Here is a 24,750-nt window from a genome sequence, read left to right on the forward strand (position 1 = left end):
CCCAGTGTTGTTGCTGTGGATGTAAATAGTCAGGCAGTGTTATAGTGCACCACTAATACAGTTTACAATAGCTTCTAGCACAAATGAGGGTTTGTAGGATCAACTACTGACTCTGAGAGACAAAACCAGGTCAGAGGAGTGACAGCAGGGAATTTTCAGTCAGGAATCCTGGCTCTGGTTGAATGGTTTGACTGCAGTCTAAGCCTCTTTAGGCATTGTTTCTCTCAGCACTGTGATTTTGTATATGTGCTTCATAACTTGCTGTAGTTTGCAGGGTTGCCTGGTTTGCATGCTCCAGCCTTGGTAAATCAGTGTATCTTAGCATTTTGAAACCTTGTTATCATGTGGAATTTCCTTCTTTGTTCCAAAATTGCTGCTCTTATCCAAATCCTCTAGCCAGGGTATGGAGAGGCTTTGCTGGAGAGCACAGCCTTTCTCTGGCAAGGTTTCTTTTGAGGGCCAGCAACATAGACTGATATTTCCTCCCTCTGCAGAGTGCAGCATCTTGTTTTGTGGGAGGGGATAAAGAAGCAGAGCACATAGATAGATGTGTTTCACTTTAGCTCTCCCACTGATCTGCAAGGCAACTGAGAGAAGTTACTCTAATTTTCCTCTGCTGTGGTTTATAATCATTATGCTTCAGTATTCCCATCATTCACACAGCAATAAACTTGTTTAGGTTTTGAAAAGGTGAGGGGCTTTGAGATACATGGGAAGAAAGCACCACTTTGGGGTCTCCAAACACTTGAAACCAGTGAAGATTTCCTTTGCCTTAAATAGACTTAGGATTTGTTCTTTGGAGAGCAAAAAAGACTACAAAGATTCATTGTTTTGCCTTCTCCGTAGCAACTGACAGCATAAAGCCTTTTCCCAGATGTGTTTGTTTAAAGGCTTTATAAGTTCAGTTTAAGAAATGAAGTTGTAGTTATTGTTTTTATGCTGATTTTTGTGTGTTGGCATTAAAAAATGAAATCATCTAGTACAGAGCCATGGAAAATGCAGAAATGTGTATGAGAAGAGATAAATCCATTTAGGGGGGACACAAAACTGGGATGAGTACAGGAGCATGTTAGCTTTTGAAGAATTCCCTGGCATACTTGAGAATTCCCATGTCATTCCAGGTCATGTGGGAACATTATGTTTTATATGGTTAGAGGATTGATTACTGTTCACTGATAATTCTCACTGTGCACCAGAAGGGAATAATGTGAAAAAGGATTGTGCTGTACATCCTTGAAACTGATCTATCCCAATCTTTTTTACTGAATGTTTATTTTATTTAGGTTTACATTAGGTGTACAGGTAAAGCATGGGTGGAGGGAGAGCATGAGAAACAGAGAATTCACCATGGGAGGCAGGACGTGGAGGATCCACATGGGTTAGCATATTTTTTTCATTAATATCCCTTAAATCCCACTGTGAGAGGAATAACAGGTATTTTGACCTGTATATGCAGTTTGCTGTACAATGCTGCATGGCTGTATTTATACTCTGCAGGAAGAAAACTACTCCCTAGCAGTTTCTTCTGGGTTTTTTTTTTGCCTGTGTAACCCTTTGCTTTTATTCAAGCAAAATGCAAAACAAATGCTTATTTTTCAGCCTTCTCAGATCTTGGAAATAATGGTGTATTAAATGTGATTAAAGTGGGAATTACCCTTTAAGCAGGGTCATAATTACTGTGGATTTAGATGGCATATTGTACAAATTGCTGTGTGCTCATAATTACAAATTGAGTTTGTTGCACTCTGGGGGTTTACAAACTTTGTTTTAGCCATTAACACATTAAATAGCAGTGATTTATGTAAATTACTGGATAAACCAAAATTTCAGTGTTGCATTTAATCTAAGGTTTAATTCTATTTCTGTATTAGAAATGAAATAGGTTTAGCTTTAGCAGGGAGGCTTGAATGGTCTGAGGGAGTCATTCACTGCTGAGATATTGTAGTTTGAGAGTGCTGTTTGTTGGGCAACTGGCTGGAAACTGCAGTGGTCCAAAGTGAATGAAGCAGCAGCTGCAATGAGTGAGCTGCTTGTCACAGTAAGCTCTTCCTGAGGTCAGCCAGCCCACTTGCTTCACAATTATTCCCCTCAAACTTCTGGGCTGGTCTGGAAAGTGTAAAATCACACTTTAAAATCTTTGTTTACTTCCTCTTCAGAGCGATTTCCCAGTTCCTTCATTTGTGCTTAAGTCAAGTTGATCTAACGGAGCAAAGATCACTTTATGTTGTGCTGTTAGTTGTGCTCCAACAAATTGCCAGGTATAAGGATAGCAGGACGTGAAAAGTCACTTTTTGATCTCCTTACACTGCACTACAAATTTCCACAATATCTTAGTGGCAACTCTAACAGTAGCTCGGTGTCAAAATAGCAGCAGGAGGACAACAGAGAACATACATCCTACTGGTTCTGCCAAAGCTTCCTATGCAAAGTGCAGATCAATGAAGTGCTGTAGAAGCCCATGTTTGGCTCTGTGGTGGTAGAAAAGCCTCTCCTGCCCCTGTTTTCTGGAGCCTGAAACATCAGCTCTGTGTGTTCAGCACCTCTGTCATCAGGATGGCAAAGAAACTTAGCTATGTGCCACAAAAATTGTCCTAAGAAGTCATAGACTTAGAGATCTCTGCTAAATCACCGCTTGAGACAGGGTGGATTGTGCAGTGTGGATTACAGTTATTGTTACCTGAGGGAAAATTGAATGTACACTATTGATTAGGGTTGAATTAAAATGCTTTTGGAATGTTGAAACATTCACAAAAAATCCCTCCAAAAATAACTGCAACAGGCTGCCTCGACTCAGAAACCACAATGTTGTCTGCGTAGTGCAGCAAGAATTTGTTTTTCTGTGTTTAATTCCCCCTGTTGGAATACATGCGAGATCTTAAATGTGTAGATGATTTGGGCATTCAATCTCTACATTAAATTCGAACAACATATTCAAGCAAAAAATGACTTAACAAAAACTTTGTACCTGAATGGTCAAAACTAAATTGAGAATTCTGGATGCTTGACATTGATGGGGGGAAAGCCATCTGTAACAACTATCCATGCAGTGTTTGGAATGGGATGTGTTTGTATTGCTTGGTTATTTGCTGATCTAGCGTGATCGTATCTGTGGAAGGAAGATTGTGTTTGAAGTGGCTTCAGAAAAGCACATTCTTCAGAAAATTCTGTGACTGCTTTGGAGGTCAGAGCTTTCCAGCCGCACTTTCCAGTGTCTCCTCCCTTCACAGCCCACGCTAAAACTGTCTGCACTTCGTTCCTAAATGGAAACTGGTTTCCGAAGGAGAAGTTGACTTTTGGGAACTCTGTGTCTGCTTTGGATTTGTCTCTGTTTACAAGTAGAGACGAAGCTTGATGCAGAAGGCATTGAGTCAGGACCAGAAAAACGTGGGATTGTTGTGGATCCCAGACATTCGGGGAAGAGGCTGTCTGGATAATCATTAGATGTTGAAAGCAGGCACTGCAGCGTAAATAGTCTCTGGTTAGAGTCTTGCCGTGACATTCCTATGAAAACAGCCGGTGTAGGTGTGTCCTTCCTTAACGTGTTTGAGTTTCACTGAGAGCTAGTTAAACCCAGGCTTATTGGAATCTATGCCTAACGCTTCCTTAGGAAACTATGCAAAAACGCACACTCCATCCAAATGTTTAAGGGGGTTTAACTAAAATTCCCTCGATTCTTTTCACCACCTTGAAAGACGTGATCAGCCTCATGGGATGTAGCAATACGAGATGTGTCGTATGCACATCTTTGCTCCTCCTCGCACCCGGTTCGCAAGAGCGACGCTTTCAGTTCCTGACTAAAGTTTCCCCAAACTACAGAGCTTGGCCAGCGGAGCTTTGTTGTGTTATTATAGGGTATGAAGCTGTGGGAAGGGTATTGCGATTTTGTTGTCGGGGGGCCGGGGGTCCTTCGGGCCGGGCTCCGGCGGGCACCGTTCGGTGCCCGCCGGACCCGGCCCGAGGCATCCCCGGCCACGGTGAGGGGTGTGAGGGCGGCTGGTGTGAGGGGAGTTTTGGAAAACCGTGCCCGCTGGAGCCGCACCGAGAGACCCCCGGGCACGATGAGGGGAGCCTTGGAGAACAGTGCCCGCTGGAGCCCGCCCGAGGGGCCCCGGGGCACGGTGAGGAGTCTGAGGGCTGCTGGAGTGAGGGGAGCTCTTGTAGAACCGTCCCCGCTGGAGCCGCACGGAGAAGCCCCCGGGCAGGGTGAGGGGTGTGAGGGCTGCTGGAGTGACGGGACCCTCGGAGCCGCGCTTTTCCCGGGAATCCCGCCCCCACGCGTGCGCTCTGCCCGCTTCCCTGCCCCGCCGCCGGCGGCTGAGGGGAGCGGGCGCGGGGCGGGGCGGCCCGAGGGGCGGCTATGGTGGCGCGGAGCTCCCCGCCCGACACTCCGGCCCGGCCATGTGGTGCCTGCACTGCAGCTCGGAGCGGACCCAGTCGCTGCTGGAGCTGGAGCTGGACAGCTGGTGAGCGCTGCCGAGGGCTGCGGGGGTGAGCCCCGCGCCGCCGCTGCCGCACAAAGGGCTCCGCGCCGCCAACGCCGCCGCTGCCCGGGCTCGCTGTGGGGCGGTGCGGGAGGATGGGACTGGGGGGTCCTGCTGGCGCTGGGGGCACCCTTTGGTCCCTGGGGATTGTCCCTGGAGTCACCCCTGTTGTCCCCGGGGGTTGTCCCTGGGGTCACCCCCGCTGTCCCCGGGATGTCTCCGGGTCGCGGCGATCGGGAGCTCGTTCCCTGTGTCCCGGCTCGGCAGCGGGGACAGGCGGAGGCTCTGTCTGCCCTGCAGGAGCCCAGGGTTAAATCATCTCCGTGGCTCAACCGCGGCGTCCCAGGCGGCCCCGCTGCGCTGTGCTGGCTGTGGGTGACAGGCAGAGCCATAAATCGGCAGCTGTGGCAGCGGGCTGTGAGCTGACCTGGCGTGTGCCGCTCCAGACACCCATGTGTAAACACCGCTTTTCGGGAGAGAGCAGGGAATCACATGATTTGTGTCAAAGCAGAGTGAGTTGGACTGCAGAGCTCTGGTACAGCCTGTTCCCGGTGTCTGGGGCCGGCCGGAGACCTGGCCTTGTCCTGGCTACATGGGAAGGTGTGTCACACTCAGAGGGGTAAATCAACATTTGCCACTCGTGCCCTCAGCCAGAAAATAAGATAAAAGAAAAATAGTTTAGTTCTAAGGCCTTTAAAGTACAGATACTTGAATAACTGACGCAGGAGGAACAGAGAGTGGGATTTGTCATGTTGACACATACAGTCCCTATTGTTAGGATGTTCTTAACTACCAAAATAATGTGTGTCTAAAGTCCAGCAACACAGAGCTCTGTTCATGAGCTGCCTGAAAACTCCAGGCACAAATGAGTTTTCTTCTGGTGTGATGCTGTGTGGATTTATGATAAACTAAAAAAGTTATCTGCACTTGCAGTGCACTTGCAGAATGAATTTATCTCCGATGCATTGTGGAAGTTCATTCCACGAAGTGATTCAGCCAAATGCTGAGCTGTTTGACTGTTAAAGAATATTCAACTTAGCTAAAGATAGAAAACATCTTAAATTGGGTGTGGGCATGTGTGGAAAAATATAAAAGGAGGAAATGACTGGATTCAGTGTAACTATGTATGAATGCAACAGTTGCTTTTCTAGAAAAAAAAAGGCAAAATATTTTTTGATAAAAAGAAGTGTTTCATAGTACAGTTTAGTCATACATTTAATGATCCTCCAGCCCATTTTTTATCCTTAAGGAAAAGAATAATGTAAGTTTCCTGTGTGGAGTTGGCAATGTTTGCATAAGTGATGTTACCTTTGCATGGCTTGCTAAAAACATAATTCATAACAGTTACTTTAGTGACAGATTTGCCTATTACACAGTAACGTTCTGTTATTCATCATTGTTTCAGACTTTTTTTCCTCCATTTGTACATTGCTATGCACTTCCTTTCAGTTAAAGTTGATTATTCTGCCTGATGTGCTAAAAGAGGAATTGCTGAGTACTTAGTTTGGATGGTTGTATTTAACTGTGTCTATTCTTGTGGCAGATATCCTTCATATAAACACAGAATTCATTACATTTATCTAGTGCTTTGGGAAAACTACAGCCATGCTGAATAAAATGACCCATTTTCCATTTTACTTCTACTTTTGTACAAGGTTTGGTTTTGCTGTTGAGATGTCCTGTTCTAGTTCCTGAAAGATATTGAGAGTACTGTTACAAAGTAGTCAGCTGGGCTTTTTTTCTCTTGGTTAAAGTTCAGTGTTCAGGTTTCCCATGAGAAATCATCTATCATCCTTTTTTTTTTTTTTTATTTCTACCAATCTGAAATAATTCATTATCATTCAAGATACTGAAATCCAAGATCTGGAGCTGACCAGTGAAAACAGCATCAACAGCACAGCATTCAGCTTCTTTGCCCCTTTAGAAGCCCTCTGGGAATCCTGGTGCAGTTAATAAACAACCTGCAGTTCAGTTTCATGGAATAATTGGCAACTTTCAGGCAAGGAAGCCCAAGGATTCAGTTTTTGCACTGAAAAGTGCAAATACCAAGTTGAACAGTAACTCTGATTTGTTGTTCCTGTAAGAGTCTTGTATTGGAAGGTTGCAGGGACTGGATCCAGGGAATGCCTGCTGGGCAAGGAGACATTCTCTGCTGGAGAAGGAGCCTTCACCACGGCTTTGCTGGGTGTTCCTCTGGAGAAATGGGAAGTGATTTCTTAGGATTTCATGGCCTTCCATGGGTTTTCTCACCCTGTGACCATTTCATGTTTGCAAAATGAAAAATCTTTCAAGACAATCTGTTCATGTGGCTGTAGAAAGTGTTTTTCCCAATGCTGGGTCTTCATGAGGAGAAAACTTCTCCATTGCTTGGAGGCTGGGGCTGTTTGGTGCCTTTGAGGGCCTCAAGAGCAGTGCAAGGTCTTTGGGTGGAGCACCTCCTCTGAAACAACACTTTACATCCATCCTGATGCTGTTTTCCCTGGAGTCTAAAGGTGTCAGATCAGGGCCCCAGCTGTGCCAAGAGGCAGATCCCACAATGGTGGAGCTGATTAGCACACTTGGGTGATTGCTCTAGGGATGCCTGCAAGCTGTGCCTGCCCTGAGCACAGCGAGGAGGAGATGGGTGTGAAAGCTGCTCTAGGGGCAGTCAGTGCTCTGCTGCTGGATGCCATTACCTGGGGGTATTAAAAGCTGCTCACACACTTCAGTTGTGTTCCTTGGTGCCTAACACCACTGGAGTTCTAAGTCCAGTAAAAAACCTTGGGACACAAGTGCTGGAAATGAGGAGCTGCTTTCTGAGTGAGCCATGAGGCTTCCAGCTCCTGCAGGACTCTGAGAGATGCCAAGGAGGGTTTAAGGTATTTTTTGAATATTGGATTTTAAAAAAAAAATTGTGAAGCACCATGGCCAAGCAAGGGTTGTTGTGCCTTTTCATTGCAAGGATTTACCATAATTCATAAAGGTCTTTCAAGATGCAATTTTTTTGCTCTTTCAGCATTTATATGGTTCTTCCTCTGTTAGACCCAATGGTAATTTCATCATTAATTTCAGAGTCGGGCATATTTGAATCACAGCAGCTGTCAATCAATTATTTCTTTTTATGTTTATTTAATAACAGAACTGCAGGAGACCTCAGAAACTGTAACCAAAATGGAGCCCTGATTGCTCTGTTTGTTACACATTAAATTTGTGAGGATGTGTCCCTAACCCAGATATTGCCTGATCCACAGAGCAACTGGAATTATGAGGAGGTGGCTCATGAGTTAGGGGGGAAAGTGTGTTGGTGCATTGCTTTTCTGAACCATGCTTTGTTTAGATGTCATTTGTATTTAAACAGGGTACAGGCCACAAGCCAAATTTATATTCCTGAGTTTGCTGCTTTATTTCTGTTGCCTCGGAAGGCTGTGTAGTTACAAGAGCAGAATCAGCCTGTGTTTGGGGCTAAAAGTTCACTTTTAGTATCTTGTATATTGCCATTTTATGTCAAAATTATGTAAATACAGGCTTTGTTTAATTCATGAGTCTTTGTTATGCAAAACCAGTTACTGATCATGGACTTTTTTAGCAAGACTTATTAATCAAAAATATTTTACTTACGTAGCCCTTCTCGTGTCTTCTGGGAATCCATTTGAATTTTATTTAGGTTCCACTTAGGGTACAGACAGAGATGGCAACTTCACTGCACTGCTGTGATTTGACTCCAGGTTTCCAGAGAAGAACAGATGCTGCTTTAATCCACTGTAGCACAAAGCCCCAGTATTACGTTAAAGGGGAATGCAAATTTAACTAAATAAATCCTCTTGCTTCCTTACAATAGACAAAAGACTAGAAATGTTCTCATGAAATAACTGTAGAGATGTCTTTAATAAAAATAAAGTAAAAAAGACAAGCTTTGGTATGATAAAAAAAAATCAAACCCTTTAGTCCCTGTGAGAGAAGCAGAAAATTAGAATGATGGCTTTGATAGCCTTTAGTACAGGAAATTGATGTATTATATCTGTTAATGAGATTCTTTCAGTAGTTCAGTGTCATCCCAGTTAAACTTGTGCTTATAAACAAAGGACACAATTCCCAGTTGCCTTCTGCTGTGCAAGCACAAACCAAATGCCACAGCTATGATCTGACTTGCTTTTACATCAGTGGCTACATACAGGGCATGGCCATAGAAAAAGAGTCCTAAGCTTGTTTTGAGGGATGCTTGTATTATTTAGTCCAAAAAATTGCAGTGGCCCAAAAAACTCACCAGATTAAGAAGGAAGGATGTGTCATGAGCACAGAAAAAGAAAACCAACTTCCTTCTGTTTGTTAATATATCCATGACCTTTCCAGTCATCCTCACACAAGGCAAAGGCAGCGAGGATGCAAAGCTGAAGGGTTTTCTGTCACAGGGAATGTTTGCAGCCAGCCCTGACTCTGCACTACAGGAGCATTCACAGTTTGTTTTTAATTGAATTTTCACTCCCCAGCTTTACAGCAGAATGGGCCCAGCTCCATCTCAGGTCACACAGAGAGCTGGAAACGGCAGCAGGACCCTGCTCTGGGTTTAACTGAGTGCAGTGATGCTTTTTGGTGACCTGCAGTGGGAGTGGTTACAGCAGAGATCATTCCATTGTCATGGTGGGGCTGGGACAGGCCTGCACTGAATTCCTGGGGTGCACCCATGGGGAGGAATGGATGATTTAGTGGGAAGCTGTCCTGCCTTTAACAACAGCACCACAGACTGGGTTTCCCTCCTCGTTTGGGGGCTGTGCTCAGGAAGTCATCCCTCAAACAAGGGGACAGCAGTGCTCCTGAGCCAGCTGCAGCTCCAGGGATCTGAGTACAGAGAGCAGGCCTGCAGAAATCCCCAACCTTCTGCTCATGTTGCAGCCTAAGAATAGGTTTTCTCTCAATCTAACATCACTCTCTGTTCTCAATCAGGAATAAAATTATTTTTATTTCTGTGTGGTTCTTCATTATAGTAATGTGCTGTGAATTGGCTGCTGAATTTCCATTCCAGAGATGTCTGGGGTGATTCTTGTGCTTCAAGGTGACCTTTTCACAAGGTGTTAAATGTTAGATAATGTCAGCTGTTCTTGGATTCATGAAAGGAAGTTCATTATTATTGTTTATATTTTCTTTTCTTGTATTTTATTCTCTGAGTCTTGTTTAGAAGATACCAGTGATATTGAGCATTAGTAGAAACTGAAGAAGGAGCTGATTTTAATTCTCTTAGATTTGAGAGAATGGGACTTTACAGCTGATAGTTTCCTGCTAATTCTAGTCATTAATGCCTTGTGAAGTGAGAGAGAACAGAGGATTACCTGGACTTAATGGAACTTGTCCCAAATGATGACAATGTGATGCAAACTTGGATTCTTTATGTGTTATTAAGAAGTCATTAAGCTGTTTTTGATTAGGTTAGCCTAGAAGAAAGGTATTCCAGGTTTTCCTACCACAGTGCAGTGTGTTACACAAAACCATTTCTCACTGTCTTTGGTTGCAATTTTCAAAATCTGTCTTTGCACGATATCACGTTTTCATTTCACAAAGTGGTGACCCTTGTTTTCAGGAACTGGGCTTCTACCCCTGTCCTAAAAGACATTTTTCCATTGTGGAAAGATCTGTGAACTTTGCTGTGATGAAGAGCCTACAGATGAGCAAGAGTTACCCAAGTTGTGTATTTTAGACTCCGTTGTGGTTGAGCAGCCTCACGTGCAGCCCCAGCTAAGCCAAGCTGCATCCCCATCACAGACACTGTCCCAGAATATTCCTGAGCTGGGGGGGCCCACAGGGACCCTCAATCCAGCTCTGAGCTAAAGGCAGTGCAGGGTGTGGGTGGTTCTGGAGCCAGCAGTGCTGGGCAGCTGAGCTGCACCCAGAGGAAGCTGCAGCATGGCCTGCACAGCCCAGAAACTGCTCCTCTTCTCTGTGTGTGCAGTAAAAGATTTCCAAGGCAGGAATTGCTACCTGTGTTACTCTGTCATCAGTGAGGTGAGTCAGAAGTTCTATTGAAAGCCTACAGTTAATTCCTCTCTGACAGAGAAAGAGCTGTAAAATGTACAGACTCAGCATAATGGGGAGGAAATGTAAAAGGAAGGAAGTTTGTGAATGAGAAAAAGCATCTGTCAGCTCTTTAGCTGATTTAGAGGTTATGAGCAATCTTCTGAGGTCTCATTGCTACAAGACTGAAGATTTATGTGTGGTATCTTTGAGTGTGTCTGCAAAACCTTCTGTTTGAACACATTGCCTTGAACCTAAGGATCATCTACAACACTGTCTTTTCCACCAAGCCCTATACTTCCAACAAAAAAATCTCTTATTATTTGGTTTCCTTAAACACTATGTTCTGTACACTCTGATAAAAACCTTGGGTGTGCAGCAGAGGATAAAATCTCCCTTTTATGAGGATGCTTGTGATTACAGAGAGGTGAGCAGTGCTCCTGTTCCAGTGAGTTACAACACCCCTCTCCTGCTGTGGGCAGAGTGCTCAAGGCCAGTTCCTGCTCTCACTGCCTGGGTAGCAACACCCTGAGCTTCCCTGGGAGCAGGAACAAGTGCTGTGTTCTCATCCTTTTCTTTCCTACCTGAGAGTTTCCCATGCCCATTTGCACTTCAACATTTCAAAATTACATTGTTTTCCCTTAGAGAAAACTGGTAGGGTTTCATTCTCTTTTTGGGTTGGTTTTTATTTTTTGAGACTTGGCACAGCAAAGTTGGCAAAGTGGAGGGTTTGTGCGGTGATTAAAATGGAGTGGGACTTTTATATTATATATACTTTTAGATTCATTTAGATCAGTGAGAGGTTTCTCTGATCAGATTTGTAACAGCCCATCCTCCTTTTGGATTGGCTGTTTAAAGTATGTTACTCTGTAAGTTTTTGAGTTTTATCTGTAACTACAGAGGGAAGTCAGCCAACCACTAGAAGTTGAACAGTCCCTTTCTGATTTTAAAAGAAGATAATTTTGACCAACTTTTTCTTAAATCCTAGAGAGACAGTAAAGTATCTCATGTTCATCAGTGCCATTGTTTGAAAGCACAACTCATTAGATAGTAACAATATATAGTAAATATATATAAGTCATTGAAAGGAAATCATTTGGTTGTTCTAAATAGGTCCTTTTGTACAACATTTATTTGCCACGGGAGTTAAAATATGGTCTAAATGAGCACAGTTGTCAGTGCTCTGAGACTTTCCTCAATCCATGTCCAGTGCAGAAAGATGGTTTTGTTGTCATTTCTGCTGCATGGACTCTCTGCATGCTCTTTGTTTATGCTGCTTCTTAATTTCCTCACAGACTGGGAAAGACTGGTCTGCTCCAAAGTTGTTCCTAGTGCATGGTTCTGTGTTGTACTTGTAAGCATTTCAAATAGTGCAGGGGCAAACCTTTAAAGTGAGTCAAGTGTTAGGCTTTATTTGATCTATATCTGATCTAAGTTGATTGATATTTAATTTCTGTTATACTGATTTGATTTATATTAATTTGATTTAGAATTGATCTGAGATGAGATAGTTTTAACTATTTAACTAGAGCGTTCTAGGTATGACATTCCTGGGCCTGAAACATGGGCTTATTGAACAGGATTTTGTTAAGCATCTTCAAAGTAGTTCATGTTTCTATCCTACATGGAACAGCAGAAGGGAAAGAAGAGTTTTATCCACCAAGACCTGACTGGGAAGAGGAAATCAGTGCTGGTCTCTGACAGAACCTGAGTGCCCAGCAGCAGAGCTGTTCTCTCAGCCCTTCCTGGGACAGGCTTGACACAACAGCTGAAGAGGTGAAAGAGGAGGATGGCTGGCACAGGACACCAAGGATTCTTGCATTGTATCAAATGCTGCTTCAGCTGTGTGTGCAAATCAGGGTTTTTCAGCTGCAGACACTAAATCTTCCTTTTTAAACTTAGCAGTGTCTGCAGGGCATGTCATATAGACAGTGGAATGTGTGCTAATATCTTGCTATCTTCAGTACATGTCATATATAGTGTGAGTTTGCTAAATTAAGAGGATTTCTGCTGCTGAATGGTGTCTCTAAATAACTTGTAAATAGTTGGGGTCAAATTCTACTACAGCTGCATTGAGAAACTCCACAAATTTTTCAAGCTTATGTTGTGTAAAAGTTTGCATAGCAGGGACAGGACAAAGTCTGCAGTGGGAGGCAAACCTTCACAGATTTTGTTAAGTGAACCATCCCACAGACACCACAGTTACATTAAAATTGTTAGCTTTAGTCCATGTAAGAAACAAAGCATCCTTTTGAAGCATACAGGACATTTTCAGATGTTAATGTGTTTCATGCTGACACATCAAGAAGAAGAACTGGCCATAAAAAAAATACCAAAACTTGGGCTGGTTTGAGGCACAAGCCTCAAATGATCACCCCATAGTCATCTTTTGATAATATCAATTTTTAAAGAGTTGTTGCTGGATAAACACACGCTGGGTGATGATTAACACAGATTGGCAGCGAGTGATGCTGGCTGACTTCACCCGAGATAGAAGTGAACATTTGTAAGCTGTACCCAGGTTCTCTTGGTGCTGCCAGTCCACTTGTTACTCTTGCTAAATAATGACAATAAAATACAGCTTTGCCTTCAGCAGGGAGGTTCATGAGACACTGAAAGGCACTGGGGAGGGTTGGGTGGGTGGATCCTTCTGTACGTTCTTGTGTCTGATGGCCAATATGCTGCAACTGTTTGACAAAGTGATCTGAGAGCTGGTTAACCTTCCTTGTGCTCTTGGAAGCTGAAGATAGTCTCAGTAAGCTTTTCCCAAAGGGATATTCTTAGTTCTTAACCCTGTTGTGTTATTGCCTAAAATGGGTGGGTTGTTTGGCTCTATTTCCATCTCGCTGCTGTCCACCTCCATGTCAGAAGATACAGTGCATTCATTCCTGCATTCTGCTTCAGTGGGGAGAAAATAACCTCTCATCTTTCACTCTGCTCTCTGCTGCTGCTGCTGATGGCATCTAAGAGTGTGGGTCAAAATGCCCTTTTTCTAAAAGTATTTTTGTGAATGCCTTGTATGGGGTTACTTAGTGAGAATTACAGCTCAGCAGTAGCCAGAGGAGGGGCGCTGGGGTTGTGTGTGCTTTGGGAATCAGGGCTCGGAGCAGGGAGCAGCTGCAGGTTTGCAAGGCACTCAGGGGTGCCTGCCTGTGGAGCTCTGCCCTCCCTCAATGGCTCTCAATCTGTTTGACTCAGGCTGCTCTTATTGGCACTCTCACCACAGAATATTACAGAATAAGTGACTGCTTTGTTAGGGTTTGCTTCTGAGACACATGCAAATGGTGTCTGGATTTTTCTTGCAATGATATTTAAGTTCAGTCAGATGAATTACCTGGGACATTACTTTGATGTGCATTCAAAGGTTTCATTTGTTTTGAACAGAAACAGCTGAATTGAGAGTGCATTGGAAGTAAAACACATTGGTCAATATTTCTCTCCTGGATCAAAGCTTTTGTCACTGCCTGTGGATGCTGTTGTCCATCCTAATGGCTTTGAACTCTTGGCAGGGTGTATTTGAAGCTAGATTGGTTTGTTAATGCTATTGTGCTTATTGAATTCAGGGATTTGTGTAAGTTCTTAATAGAATTGACTTCTGTTTACTAGACAGCACAAACCAGACATGGCAATAAGGACTAGGTTCTAGTTCAAACGACATTAATAATAAACTTCTGCTCAAATGTTCTCACTCCAATGGGGAATTTTGTATTGGGGGTGGAGAAAATGCTCAACCATGGCTTCTGTGAAGTACATATGGCCAGTTCTGCATTTTGAGAATGAATGGAGAACGTTTGGTGGGGTAATTGGAGACAATACAGTGTGCAGATCAGGGCTTTAATTAAATGCACTCCTGGTTTATGGCAGAGAGCAGTACAGGTACTGAAGCACGAGGCAGCTTTGGAGCAGAGGGCTGTACCCTGAGCCAAAGGAGTGCTCTGTGAGGTGCAGTTGTGTGGGGAGGCACAGCTCTGGAGAGCAGAGTTCTGCTTGCAATTGTCACTTCAAATTACACATTCAAACCAGGGCTTCATTGCACTTGTAAAGGCAAAGTTTTGTGCAAGACATTGACTTTTGGAGAGGTTTGTTCCTATGTGGAATGGCCACATTTGGCCTAAACATTTTTGCTATTTGAGTGGTTTGTTTCAGCCGTCATGCTGGAAGTGCCTGGCCACACCAGCTGCTGCAGCAGCTGCCATCCTGCTTCTCTCTGTTACCCACTTGGTTCCAGGGGCGACTTCTGGTCTGCATTCTCCGGGCTAGGTAGAGAATTTGGGTCTATTTCAAGTGGAAATCTATAATTAGGAGCTAAGATCACAGTTTGACTGGTTTTAACCTCCACATTTGAAAAGATGGTTGGTGTAAAACAGATGCGTAGCAATTCTTCCTCCCTGGGCATTTGGACCTGTTTATACAGAATATTTATTTTTGAGTGAGGCAGAAGTTTTACTGGAAATGATGTTTATGAAATGAGATTTTAATGCAAAAAGCTTCACTCTGTGGTTTGCATTTAAATCCATCTCATAAATCCTAAGGCAGAGTCCCAAGAAGGTATCTGGATACTTCAGCTGTGGATATGTTGGTGTTTATGGGCAGAAAAGTTTCTGGAACAAAAGAAGAAGATGAGTTTGCTGAATTGTGTTGTGAGTAGGTGTGACTTCAAGGGAACCACCTTCACATTGCATTTTTCTTGAAGAGGGAGATAAATTATATGGATCCAGAGAAAAGCAGGCAAGTGAGAGAAGGATGATTTGGCTGAGGAATTTCATGAAGAACCACTCATGCAAATGCTTCACTGTTGCAACAAATAAAATAAAGTATCAATCTTCATTAATCTCAATTTGAATTCAGGCTGTGCTGACTACCTGGAGTTTTACTGCTGCTCTGCCACAGCCCTGCTCTAAAACCTCCCTGCTTCCCAAAGAACAGAGCCCTTGCATTGTCATGGCCAAGCTGAGTGGCTTTCTCACCTTGTGCTGACTAGAATTTTAGGCTGGGCATGCTTTTGTTGCTGTATTTGTAATACTCATGCTGCCTTTCCACAATGTAGAAGAAAAGAAATTTATTCAGTGTACCCATGTTCATGCTTCTAAGGATCTGAAATGCTATGGAAAAATCTTTAAAGATGTAACAGCACAAACTTATTATATTGTCATACTTCTCTTTGTGTCCAAAACAATTTTTTTAACAGGATTAATATAATGCTGATTGGCTCTCATGTGTGTACTATCCAGTTGTTAGGGCCTGTTTTCAATTTCATGTCTTTATATTACACTGTTGAAAGTCCATTCTGAAAGAGTGATGAAAATAATTCTGATTTCAGAGAATGCTCATTGTAAAACAGCTTCTCAAGCATTTGCTCTGTTCTGCTGGGAGGATCTTCTTCTATTTTAGAATGTTGCATGCAGTTTGGGTTTGGCATTTGCATTATTTAGAAACATGTTTCATTTCTTTGTTCCAAACTAAATCTGCAGCAAACCAGTTTGAACATTTGGGTGATTTCTGTAAGCATATGTTCCCATTATCTTCATATTTTAGTTCTAAAAATGCACAGGGACACTTGACTGCTTGTAAACTGGGGGGGTTCTGGGCTGAGAGGCAGCACTGAATCATCGCTGGCATGTGCTGTTATTGTTATACACTTCCTTTTTATAGGCACGTAGTTCTAAAGTTCTGGGCCTCAGGAGGAAAGGGACTTTCTGCTTTTCTGCTATCAAATGTCTGTCTTTCACAGTATAAATTCTCTGGCAGATAAATTCTTGTGCCTCTGTATCCAAACCAGCAGCTCCTCTGGTCATTTGGCCATTAGTCAGTGGAACAGATACATCCATACTCATGGAAAAGCTTGGGGTTTGCTCCTTTCTGGAATTCAGGTCTTTTTAATTCAGGTCTTTTTTAAGGTTTCCATTTTAAGCTCAAATGTTGAAGTTCTCTTATTTTCAAAGCTTTTTCTTTATTGTACTTTTTTTCCCCTTTGCTTTGCTAATAGTTTGGCAAGATTTGAAGGCAAAGGAAGGTGTGAATATAAAAATGAAAACTAAAGAATGACTGTAGAGAGTCAAACATCCTGAATAATATGTTATTGTTTTAAAATATGGTAGTGGATTTAAGGTACTGGTGCTAATTACAGCCTTTGTGATTAGAAGTAATAATTGAAAGTGTAAAATGAGGGCCAGGGAAGAAAAGACCTGCCAGGCTTGTGCTGCTAAAATGCCTGGAGAGGAAATGTTTTGCTTTGGTCATGGCTAACCACACAACTGGAGAGGGAGAGAGGAGACAGAGCTTCTTCTTATTAGGTAGTTGAAAGCAACTCATCCCTGAATTGTGGGAAATGACTGGAAAATCAGGACCTTTTCCTCCCCTTTTTGTCAGCCTGGACTTTTTTAACAGTATTATAAGCTGAGGCTTATGCAGGAAGAAATTTTCAGTTTCTGACAAAATGCTGATTCAGTCAGTGCTGGCAACTGTTTCAAAAAGTTATTTAGTTGTATAAAGTTTTTCAATGGCTCTATTTTAAATTTTTGTTCATGCAAAGTCATATTAATAATACTAATTATTTTTAAATATTTCATTTTCATTCTTCAGCTGTTCCATTCTCTGCTTCTTTGTAAAGGTTGCAAGCAACCTTTCACTTTTTCTGGCTTGGCAGATAATGAATGTCTATTTTCTGCTGAAACAGGAGTGCAATAAAACAGTTGGACTTATAGGTTAATTTCAGCTGCTTTGCATTCTCCTAATAATACACAATTAGAATATTCAACAGATTGCTGGGCTCACTAGTAATATGCAGTTGCACATTGCAGGGAGATAAACCAAATTAATCCACTAGATTTTTTTAAAAAAACAATGAAATTATCAGTAATTGTACTGGACATATCTGGTAGGTGGCAGATGCCTCAAATTGGAGACCTTTATTAAGAAGCAGTTCCTAATTCCAGTTAGGAATTTTAATTAACATTTCTTTAATATAATATATATGCATGTATATATAGTAAAAGCATAAGTAATAGTAATTAACAGTATTACATTGTCCATTTTTGTAGTGTGCTTAATATACTTAATGCCTCCCCCAGCAGAGAGGGGCAGTGTGTGCAGGCTGTGGAGGTGAAGCAGGGCTGCAGAGGTGTCTCAGCTTCTCCCTCAGTCCAGGGAGACTTCTGCTTCTCACTGCAAGCCTGGAGCAGAGCCCTTGACATTTTTGTGTGTTGGCAGTTTTAGTAAGTGCACAGATAAAAGCCAGCCCTGTAACCCTGCAATGACTGGCTCATGTTCTGAGTGTGTGTTACAGAATTGTTGGGTTGGAGAAGCCCTCCCAGCCACTGAGTCCAACCATTCCCCAGCAGTGCCAAGGCCACCCCTGCCCCATGTCCCCAGGTGCCACATCCACACGGATTTCAAACTGTCCCAGCCAGGGAACAGAGCAGCTGTGCAGAGCAGCCAGTTTCTCCAGGAGAAGGCTGGGAGGAGCAGTGCCAGAGGCTTTGCTGAGGTCCCAGCAGGTGACATCCAGCCTGTCCTCACCACCAAAGCAGGTCACCTTGTCACAGGAGGAGAGCAGGTTGGTCAGGCAGGACCTGCCTTTCCCAGCCCCAGGCTGGCCAGACCTGATCTCCAGGTTGTCCTGCTCTGTGAGCTGCCCAGCACTGAGGTCAGGCTGGCACATCTGGAGATCCCCAAAGTGCCCTTGCACCCTTGTGACAGATGGGTGCTGTGTGTTTGATAGCCTGCAGTGACCCAGGCCTGCTGGGAGTTGGCTCAGCGGGCCCTGCTGCCAGCTCTGTGCTGCTCCCTCAGTGCAGCAAGCCAGCTTGCCATCCTTGCAGCTTCACACAAGTCATATTTGTTGACATGTTTTTCTTCTCCAAACATATGTAAAGTAGAAAAAGTAGAAAGCAAGCTGCTTTTCTTTGCCAGTAAAGTTTCACTTTAATGAAATAATTCATATGGAGCTTCAGCTGCTCCTGGGAGGCCGGGAAGAGCTGAATGGGGGAAAGCCTTAAAGCCTGTGCACGTGTGTTTGCTTGGAAGGGCTCTTGTTGTGCCTGTTGTAAATGCAATTACTTCCATGCTTCAAAGGTCAGGTGGCAGGGAATGGGCCCATGAGCAAAATGAGATTGAGCATTACAGTCAGTCAAGCATCACATTTATACCTGAGAAAGTACAAAAGGCAAACTAAAAATTAAGAAGGAACCCTTCACTTTAGTCAGAACTCTGGGCAGATATCCTTCCAACTTCTTGTGATTAGGGCAGTGCCCTTTTTGTTGAGGAAAAGGTTAAGGGACCCATCAAAGGTAGCGTTATTAAAATGTCAGCAGGAGGTTATAATCAGCATGGAAGGGATATTAAATAGTTCACAATGCAAGGGTGAGGAAGGCAGAAAACGTCAACAGAACTGAAGAAGATAATTCCAGCCTTCCTGTTAAAAACAAATTTGCCATGCTTGTATGGAAAGTACTTACAAATAAACTGGCAGCTAGGATGTGATGTCCAAAATAGCACAGCTCACAGCTGGCAGAACAGAGGAAGGAATGTCAGTGTTTAAAAGAGAACGTGGAGCAGCTCAGTATCATCCCTTGTCTTTAATGGATGCTTCAGAGAAAATGACCTGTTTGTTTTTAGCGGGTGGTTACACAGTTTCAATGTCACCGGCAGAACTCTGGATAGTTTATCATTTTTAAGTTGAAAGCCAGCTGTATCACGGAGGGAAAGGGATTAGTTTCCTGTCAGCTTCCTTTTTGGAAAAAGCAATGTGTGCACACTGCAAATATTTCCAGCTTGGGTTAAGTATGTTTGAAAATACCTTTTGGTTGGAGTCATATTTTGATGGGCAAAGAGAGAGGACTTGCTTTCAGTTTTACATGTTTATAGAAGCATTTTAAGAAATCTAAGGGGCTTTTTTAGTTCTCCTTCCCTTTAAAAAGTACAAACTGTTCAAGCTGGGAGAGTTTGGCCGGGGTTAACCCTCAGCTCTTCAGTGAGTGGAGAACATTCTTTCAGAAATTGCTCTGTAGTTTTTGAAGGGACAGCTGAGAGACAACAGGAGGGCTTTGGTTTTTAAGTACAGATGAATGAAGGAAAAAAATACAGGGTGTGGTGGGAATGTGGAGTTTTACTTCTTTGGAGTTTGGATGTGCCGTTCCTAAAACAAAAGGTAGGGGAAGAGCTGCTTGTATTGGTGCATGTGTGAAGTGTTTGCTGAGTCTTTTCAGGAATTTTAAAAAAAATAAATCGTTTTTCTGTCAATGCTCTGTGTACACTGGATGAGACAGACAGTGAGTAGTGCTGTGAAACATTAAAAGATGGAGAGTGAAAGTGCATGTATTGCAATGTGAGCGTGTCCTCCTGCAAATACAACCCAAATACAAATTGCTGTTAGTCATCAGTACTTCAGAATACACCTAGGGCTTGGTTTTACAATGTTTCCTATTGTGTGCAACCCTTTCAATAGAAAAGGTGTTTTTCCTTTCCTTTATTCCTTAGCAATAACAGCGTTAGTGTGAAAACAAAGTAGTCTCTTTGCTAGATGGGTGCTATTGAGCTTTCTTCATCTGAAACCATGTTGCTTTCATTAGCTAGAAACACCATCCCTTGGGATGCTTTTACTCCAAAACCTACCAAAAGTATCCCATGGGAGCAGTCTTTCACTAGCAGGGAAATAAATGAGATTATTGTATCACTGGAGTTGGAAGTACTTTGGTTTTTAGAAACATCATAGCTCTCAAGATCCATTAAATCCCTATCTCCATGAAAGTAATCCTTTTATGTCAAATTGTAATATATGGGTAAGAAAATATTGCTTTAATTGGTCAAAGCAAAGAAAGACATAAATAAGCATCTGTCATTTTGAATGGAGAAGCTTGGAAATAAGCAGTCTTATAAGAAATTAGAAGTTTTCATGCATTTTACAGAGTAGCTCCTAAGTGACTTACTCAGGATGTTATTAGTAATTAGTGTATAAAGTTAAATAATGCTTGAAACCTCCATTCCCCTATTTGACTCATGCTCTAAAGATGTCACAGGCTTGACAGATTGAGACTTGCAAAAACTACAGCAAAAACTGCAGCAAAAACTGAGGTGCTTGTCATGAAAGCCACATTACTTGTAACACCTGCATGCGAACAGCAAAACTTGCTGGATGCCTACCCAAAATGAAACTAAAGCAGAACCGTGCTGTTTGCTGGGGAGAATTTCGGTGTGCTGGGCTCACCCGAGGCTTTTGCTGTCTCTCTTTTGTTGTGCAGCGTTGAGGGGGAGGCTCCCAGCAGCGAGACCGGCACGTCCCTGGATAGCCCGTCCGGCTACCCGCAGGGCCCTATAACGCACAGCTCCGCCCTGAGCCCCGAGCACTACGAGCACCCCTACGGGCTCTACTCCATCGCGCCGGGCCAGCAGCGAGCCCGCCGGCCCAAGCTGCAGCACTCCACCTCCATCCTGCGCAAACAGGCCGAGGAGGAGGCCATCAAACGGTCCCGATCGCTTTCCGAGAGCTATGAACTCTCTTCAGACCTACAGGATAAGCAGGTATTTGAGCTCTGGTACCTCGTTTGGGTCTGTGAATTGGGAGAAGTCTTTTCTAGCATCACTTCACTTGGGACTTTTAACTCTGTTATTCTTTGTCCCCTGCTTGAGAAATGTGTATTCTTTGTCTCCCTCCTGGAGAAAAGTGTAAAAGATATTAACAGTTTAATTAAGATTTAGTAGTTTTAGCAGTTAATACTGTTAAAAGTAAAAACAGTTCTTGGAACTGAGATTGTATGCTCCAGGAGTGTACTAGAATGTAATCATGAAAAACATTTTTCTAAGAAAATGAGTCATTTTGAAACCCAGGTGTTTTTGTTGTCGCAGAAAGGAAGAACTTATTGCAACTGATATTCTCTTATATCTGTGAGGTGAATTAATATACTTCTGTATTTTATGGTGGAATTTGCAGATGACTATTCAGTTCATCATTGGAGTTTTGAGGTTGTACTTTCAAAATCAATACATATAAAGTATATTAAAGAGGTTACGAGAGTTAAACGTTTTTGTGAGACTTTCCCCTTGTCCCGAGCGGCACGAAGTGACGAGGGCTGCGTGTGTTCCCTGGCAGGTGGAGATGCTAGAACGGAAGTATGGGGGCCGTCTGATCACCAGACATGCTGCCCGCACCATCCAGACCGCCTTCCGCCAGTATCAGATGAACAAGAACTTCGAGCGCCTGCGCAGTTCTATGTCCGAGAACCGCATGTCAAGGCGCATCGTCCTGTCCAATATGAGAATGCAGTTTTCCTTTGAAGGACCTGAGAAAGTCCACAGCTCCTACTTCGAGGGGAAGCAAGTTTCTGTTACAAATGATGGGTCAAAGCTGGGCTCCCTGGTACCGTCGGAGTGCAATGAGCTCGGGGACACAGCTACCATGAAGTCCCCGGCGGCGTCCACTGATTTCACTGATGCCATAACAGAACTGGAGGATGCTTTTTCCAGGCAGGTGAAATCCCTGGCGGAATCCATCGACGACGCGCTGAACTGCCGCAGTCTGCATTCGGATGAAATCCAGAGCGCGGAGCAGGTCAGGAGCCGGGAGATGGAGAGGGAGAGCTGCGCCCCGAGCAAAGCGGCGATGCACAACGTGGATCACAGGAAGCTGGACGAGATGACGGCGTCCTACAGCGATGTCACGTTGTACATCGACGAGGAGGAGCTGTCCCCGCCCCTGCCGCTCTCCCAGTCCGTGGACAGGCCGTCCAGCACGGAATCGGACTTGAGGCTCCGCTCCGTGAACTCTTCCCAAGAGTACTGGTCCATGACCCACAAAGACGATAAGTTAGACACTGATACGAGCTGCAGGAGTACCCCATCACTGGAATGCCAGGAGCAGAGGATGAGGATGGATCACCTGCCCCTGCTCACCATCGAGCCGCCCAGTGACAGTTCCGTGGACTTGAGCGATCGCTCGGAGAGGGGCTCATTAAAGAGACAGAATGCGTACGACCGAGGCATCCCCAGCCAGCAAGGCAGCCCTAAACATATCCCTCACAGCATTCCTGCCAAGATCATCACCCGGGAGGAGCAGGAGGCCAGGCACAGGGCTAGGCCCATAGACAGTCACTTGGCCATCAATGGCACAGCAAACAGGCAAAGCAAATCAGAATCTGATTACTCTGACGGAGACAACGACAGCATCAACAGCACTTCCAATTCCAATGATACAATAAATTGCAGCTCAGAATCCTCTTCTAGGGACAGCCTAAGGGAGCAAACCTTGAGCAAACAAACCTACCACAAAGAGACTCGCAACAGCTGGGATTCCCCTGCCTTCAGTAACGATGTTATCAGGAAACGCCATTATAGGATTGGGCTGAATCTTTTTAACAAGTAAGTACAGCAGTTCCTGCCTTCCTCTCAGTGTCACTGAGAATGAACCAGGAGTATTCTTCTTGTAACAGGTAAGGTAAGACTGGTGTCTGGAACTGACCTTTCAGTGAATAAACAAGGGGCTTGTGGTGACTATTCATGTTCAAGTTTAAGTTGATGTCTTCATAGTTTAACAGCTTCAGGAGAAAAAGAAAAAATGTAATTATGAGTGTAGGAATGGTGGTAAATTATTGAAGATTAATCCAACTCCCTTCTTGGGGAAAAATATGGTGGCTTGATCCTGATCCATTTTTTGGTGTTATGTTATAAAAAATTCAGATTTCTTCCTGCCCTAATCATGTAGGTGGTGTAAAACTCATTGGATAGGAATTAGAAACAGCATGCAGCATATGATGAGTTTCCTGTTTAACACTGGCAGGACCTGGAATTTGTTCAGTAGATTTCATTAAAACTGTGATGCTTAAAGCCAATGCACTGAATATTTTGTATACTAAATGAATATTTATCATTTATCACAGAACTATCACAAAATTCGTATTTCTGCCTATGACTAATAGTTTCCCTATGTTTTCCCTGTGGCTTGAGTGATTTCAGGCCTCCTTTTCAGATAGCAGTGCTTTGATGTGTTTGGATTGATAGGTTGCTGGTTCCTTGTGTATTTGTTCTAACATTATAGTCAGTTAAAGCTTTTTGGTGCCATCACATGAGCTGAGCATTACAGCCCCAAGTTTGGCTGTAAACACTTTCAGGTTTAGTTTTTAATCTGTGTGAAAATGCCTTTATGGGAGCTTCCAGCCAATTGGAATTATGCAAGTCACAGGATCACTGCTTGTGAAGTTGAATGGGTAGGAAAATACATCAATTAGCTCTTTTTTAGAAAAAAAAACCCAGCATGCAGGGGTGAATGAGAGCATTGGAGCTGTCAGGTGCTGCTAGTGACACATCAGTAGGAGGCTGAAAGTGAAAAATAAACATCAGGAGCAGACAAGAATAGAGGCAGTTGTTTGAAACAGATCAAAGTGACCTTGCTGCACAGATTTGCACAAAGATAAACCTGTTTTCTGTATTGTTCTGAGGTGATGAGCAGCTCCTCAGCAGTGAGTGCTGCAGGACAGGACTCTGCAGAACTCCAGGCAGCACCTCTGAGTGCATCTTCTGCTCTGTGTGATTTCCTTTTCTCCACTGCATTTTATCTCCAGCATTGAAAGCAAAGTGAAGATTGTCATTTCTCTCTGCTAAGTCAATGTGATTCTATTGATTCCTTGGACAGTCCCCACATTTCCCACATATCCCACACGTCTTGGGTGTTGATTGTGGCCCTTCAAGTCTTAGGATTGTGACATTTTCCTTAATGTGCAGTGTCAGGTATTGAACTGTCATAGAGTGTGATGGTACATAAGTCTGTAAATTCTTTTGAGAAGAGAGCTGGAGAACCTTCAAAGCTTTATTCTTGTGAAAGCTCAGGATCCCTAGAGAGTGCATCAGGTGGGATTGCAAATTGCATCTTGAGGTGAGTGGTCAGTGCAGTGGCCAGGTCAATGCAGCAGAGTCACTTCATTGTCTTTTCACCACATTATCTTCACAACAGATTTATGACCAGAAAACGAGGGAGCAGTGACAGCGTTGGCAGCAGCTCCTGGGAGGATGTGTGCTCCACCCAGGAGGAAGCACTGAAAGAAGTGGCTTTGAACTTAGCTAGTACAAAAAGGCAACTTTTTTTTTCCCAAATGTCTGCATCTACCAGAGGAAATTTTAGGCATGTGTTTTACAAGGAGTTCACGTTAATTTCATCGTGTCTTTGAAATCTTTCTTGCAAATTAAGATCCCAAGCCTTAATTAACAAATGTCCTTTCTTTGTGGTACATGAAGCTTGGCTGAAATGCAAAGAATTAAGAACCTTAAAGAAGTGCATAAATTGTAGCAAATACTTCTGACT

General features: G+C 43.4%; 1 protein-coding gene across 6 annotated transcripts in view; it reads left to right on the forward strand.

Moving 5' to 3' along the window:
• IQSEC1 (IQ motif and Sec7 domain ArfGEF 1) overlaps positions 1–24,750 on the forward strand; it is a 141,137-nt gene that overhangs the window by 78,641 nt on the left and 37,746 nt on the right. For 3 of the 6 annotated variants that reach the window (XM_077184514.1, XM_077184515.1, XM_054640005.2), the window contains exons 1-3: positions 4,384–4,463; positions 20,702–20,981; positions 21,550–22,814. In XM_077184514.1, the coding sequence (XP_077040629.1) occupies positions 4,399–4,463; positions 20,702–20,981; positions 21,550–22,814 (1,610 nt within the window). In that variant the 5' untranslated portion in view covers positions 4,384–4,398. Of the gene's footprint in view, positions 1–4,383; positions 4,464–20,701; positions 20,982–21,549; positions 22,815–24,750 lie in introns of those variants that run through there. The other 3 variants (XM_077184511.1, XM_054640004.2, XM_077184512.1) reach the window with 1 other exon arrangement.

This window comes from Agelaius phoeniceus, chromosome 11, assembly GCF_051311805.1.
Source record: "Agelaius phoeniceus isolate bAgePho1 chromosome 11, bAgePho1.hap1, whole genome shotgun sequence".
Lineage (NCBI taxonomy): Eukaryota > Metazoa > Chordata > Aves > Passeriformes > Icteridae > Agelaius > Agelaius phoeniceus.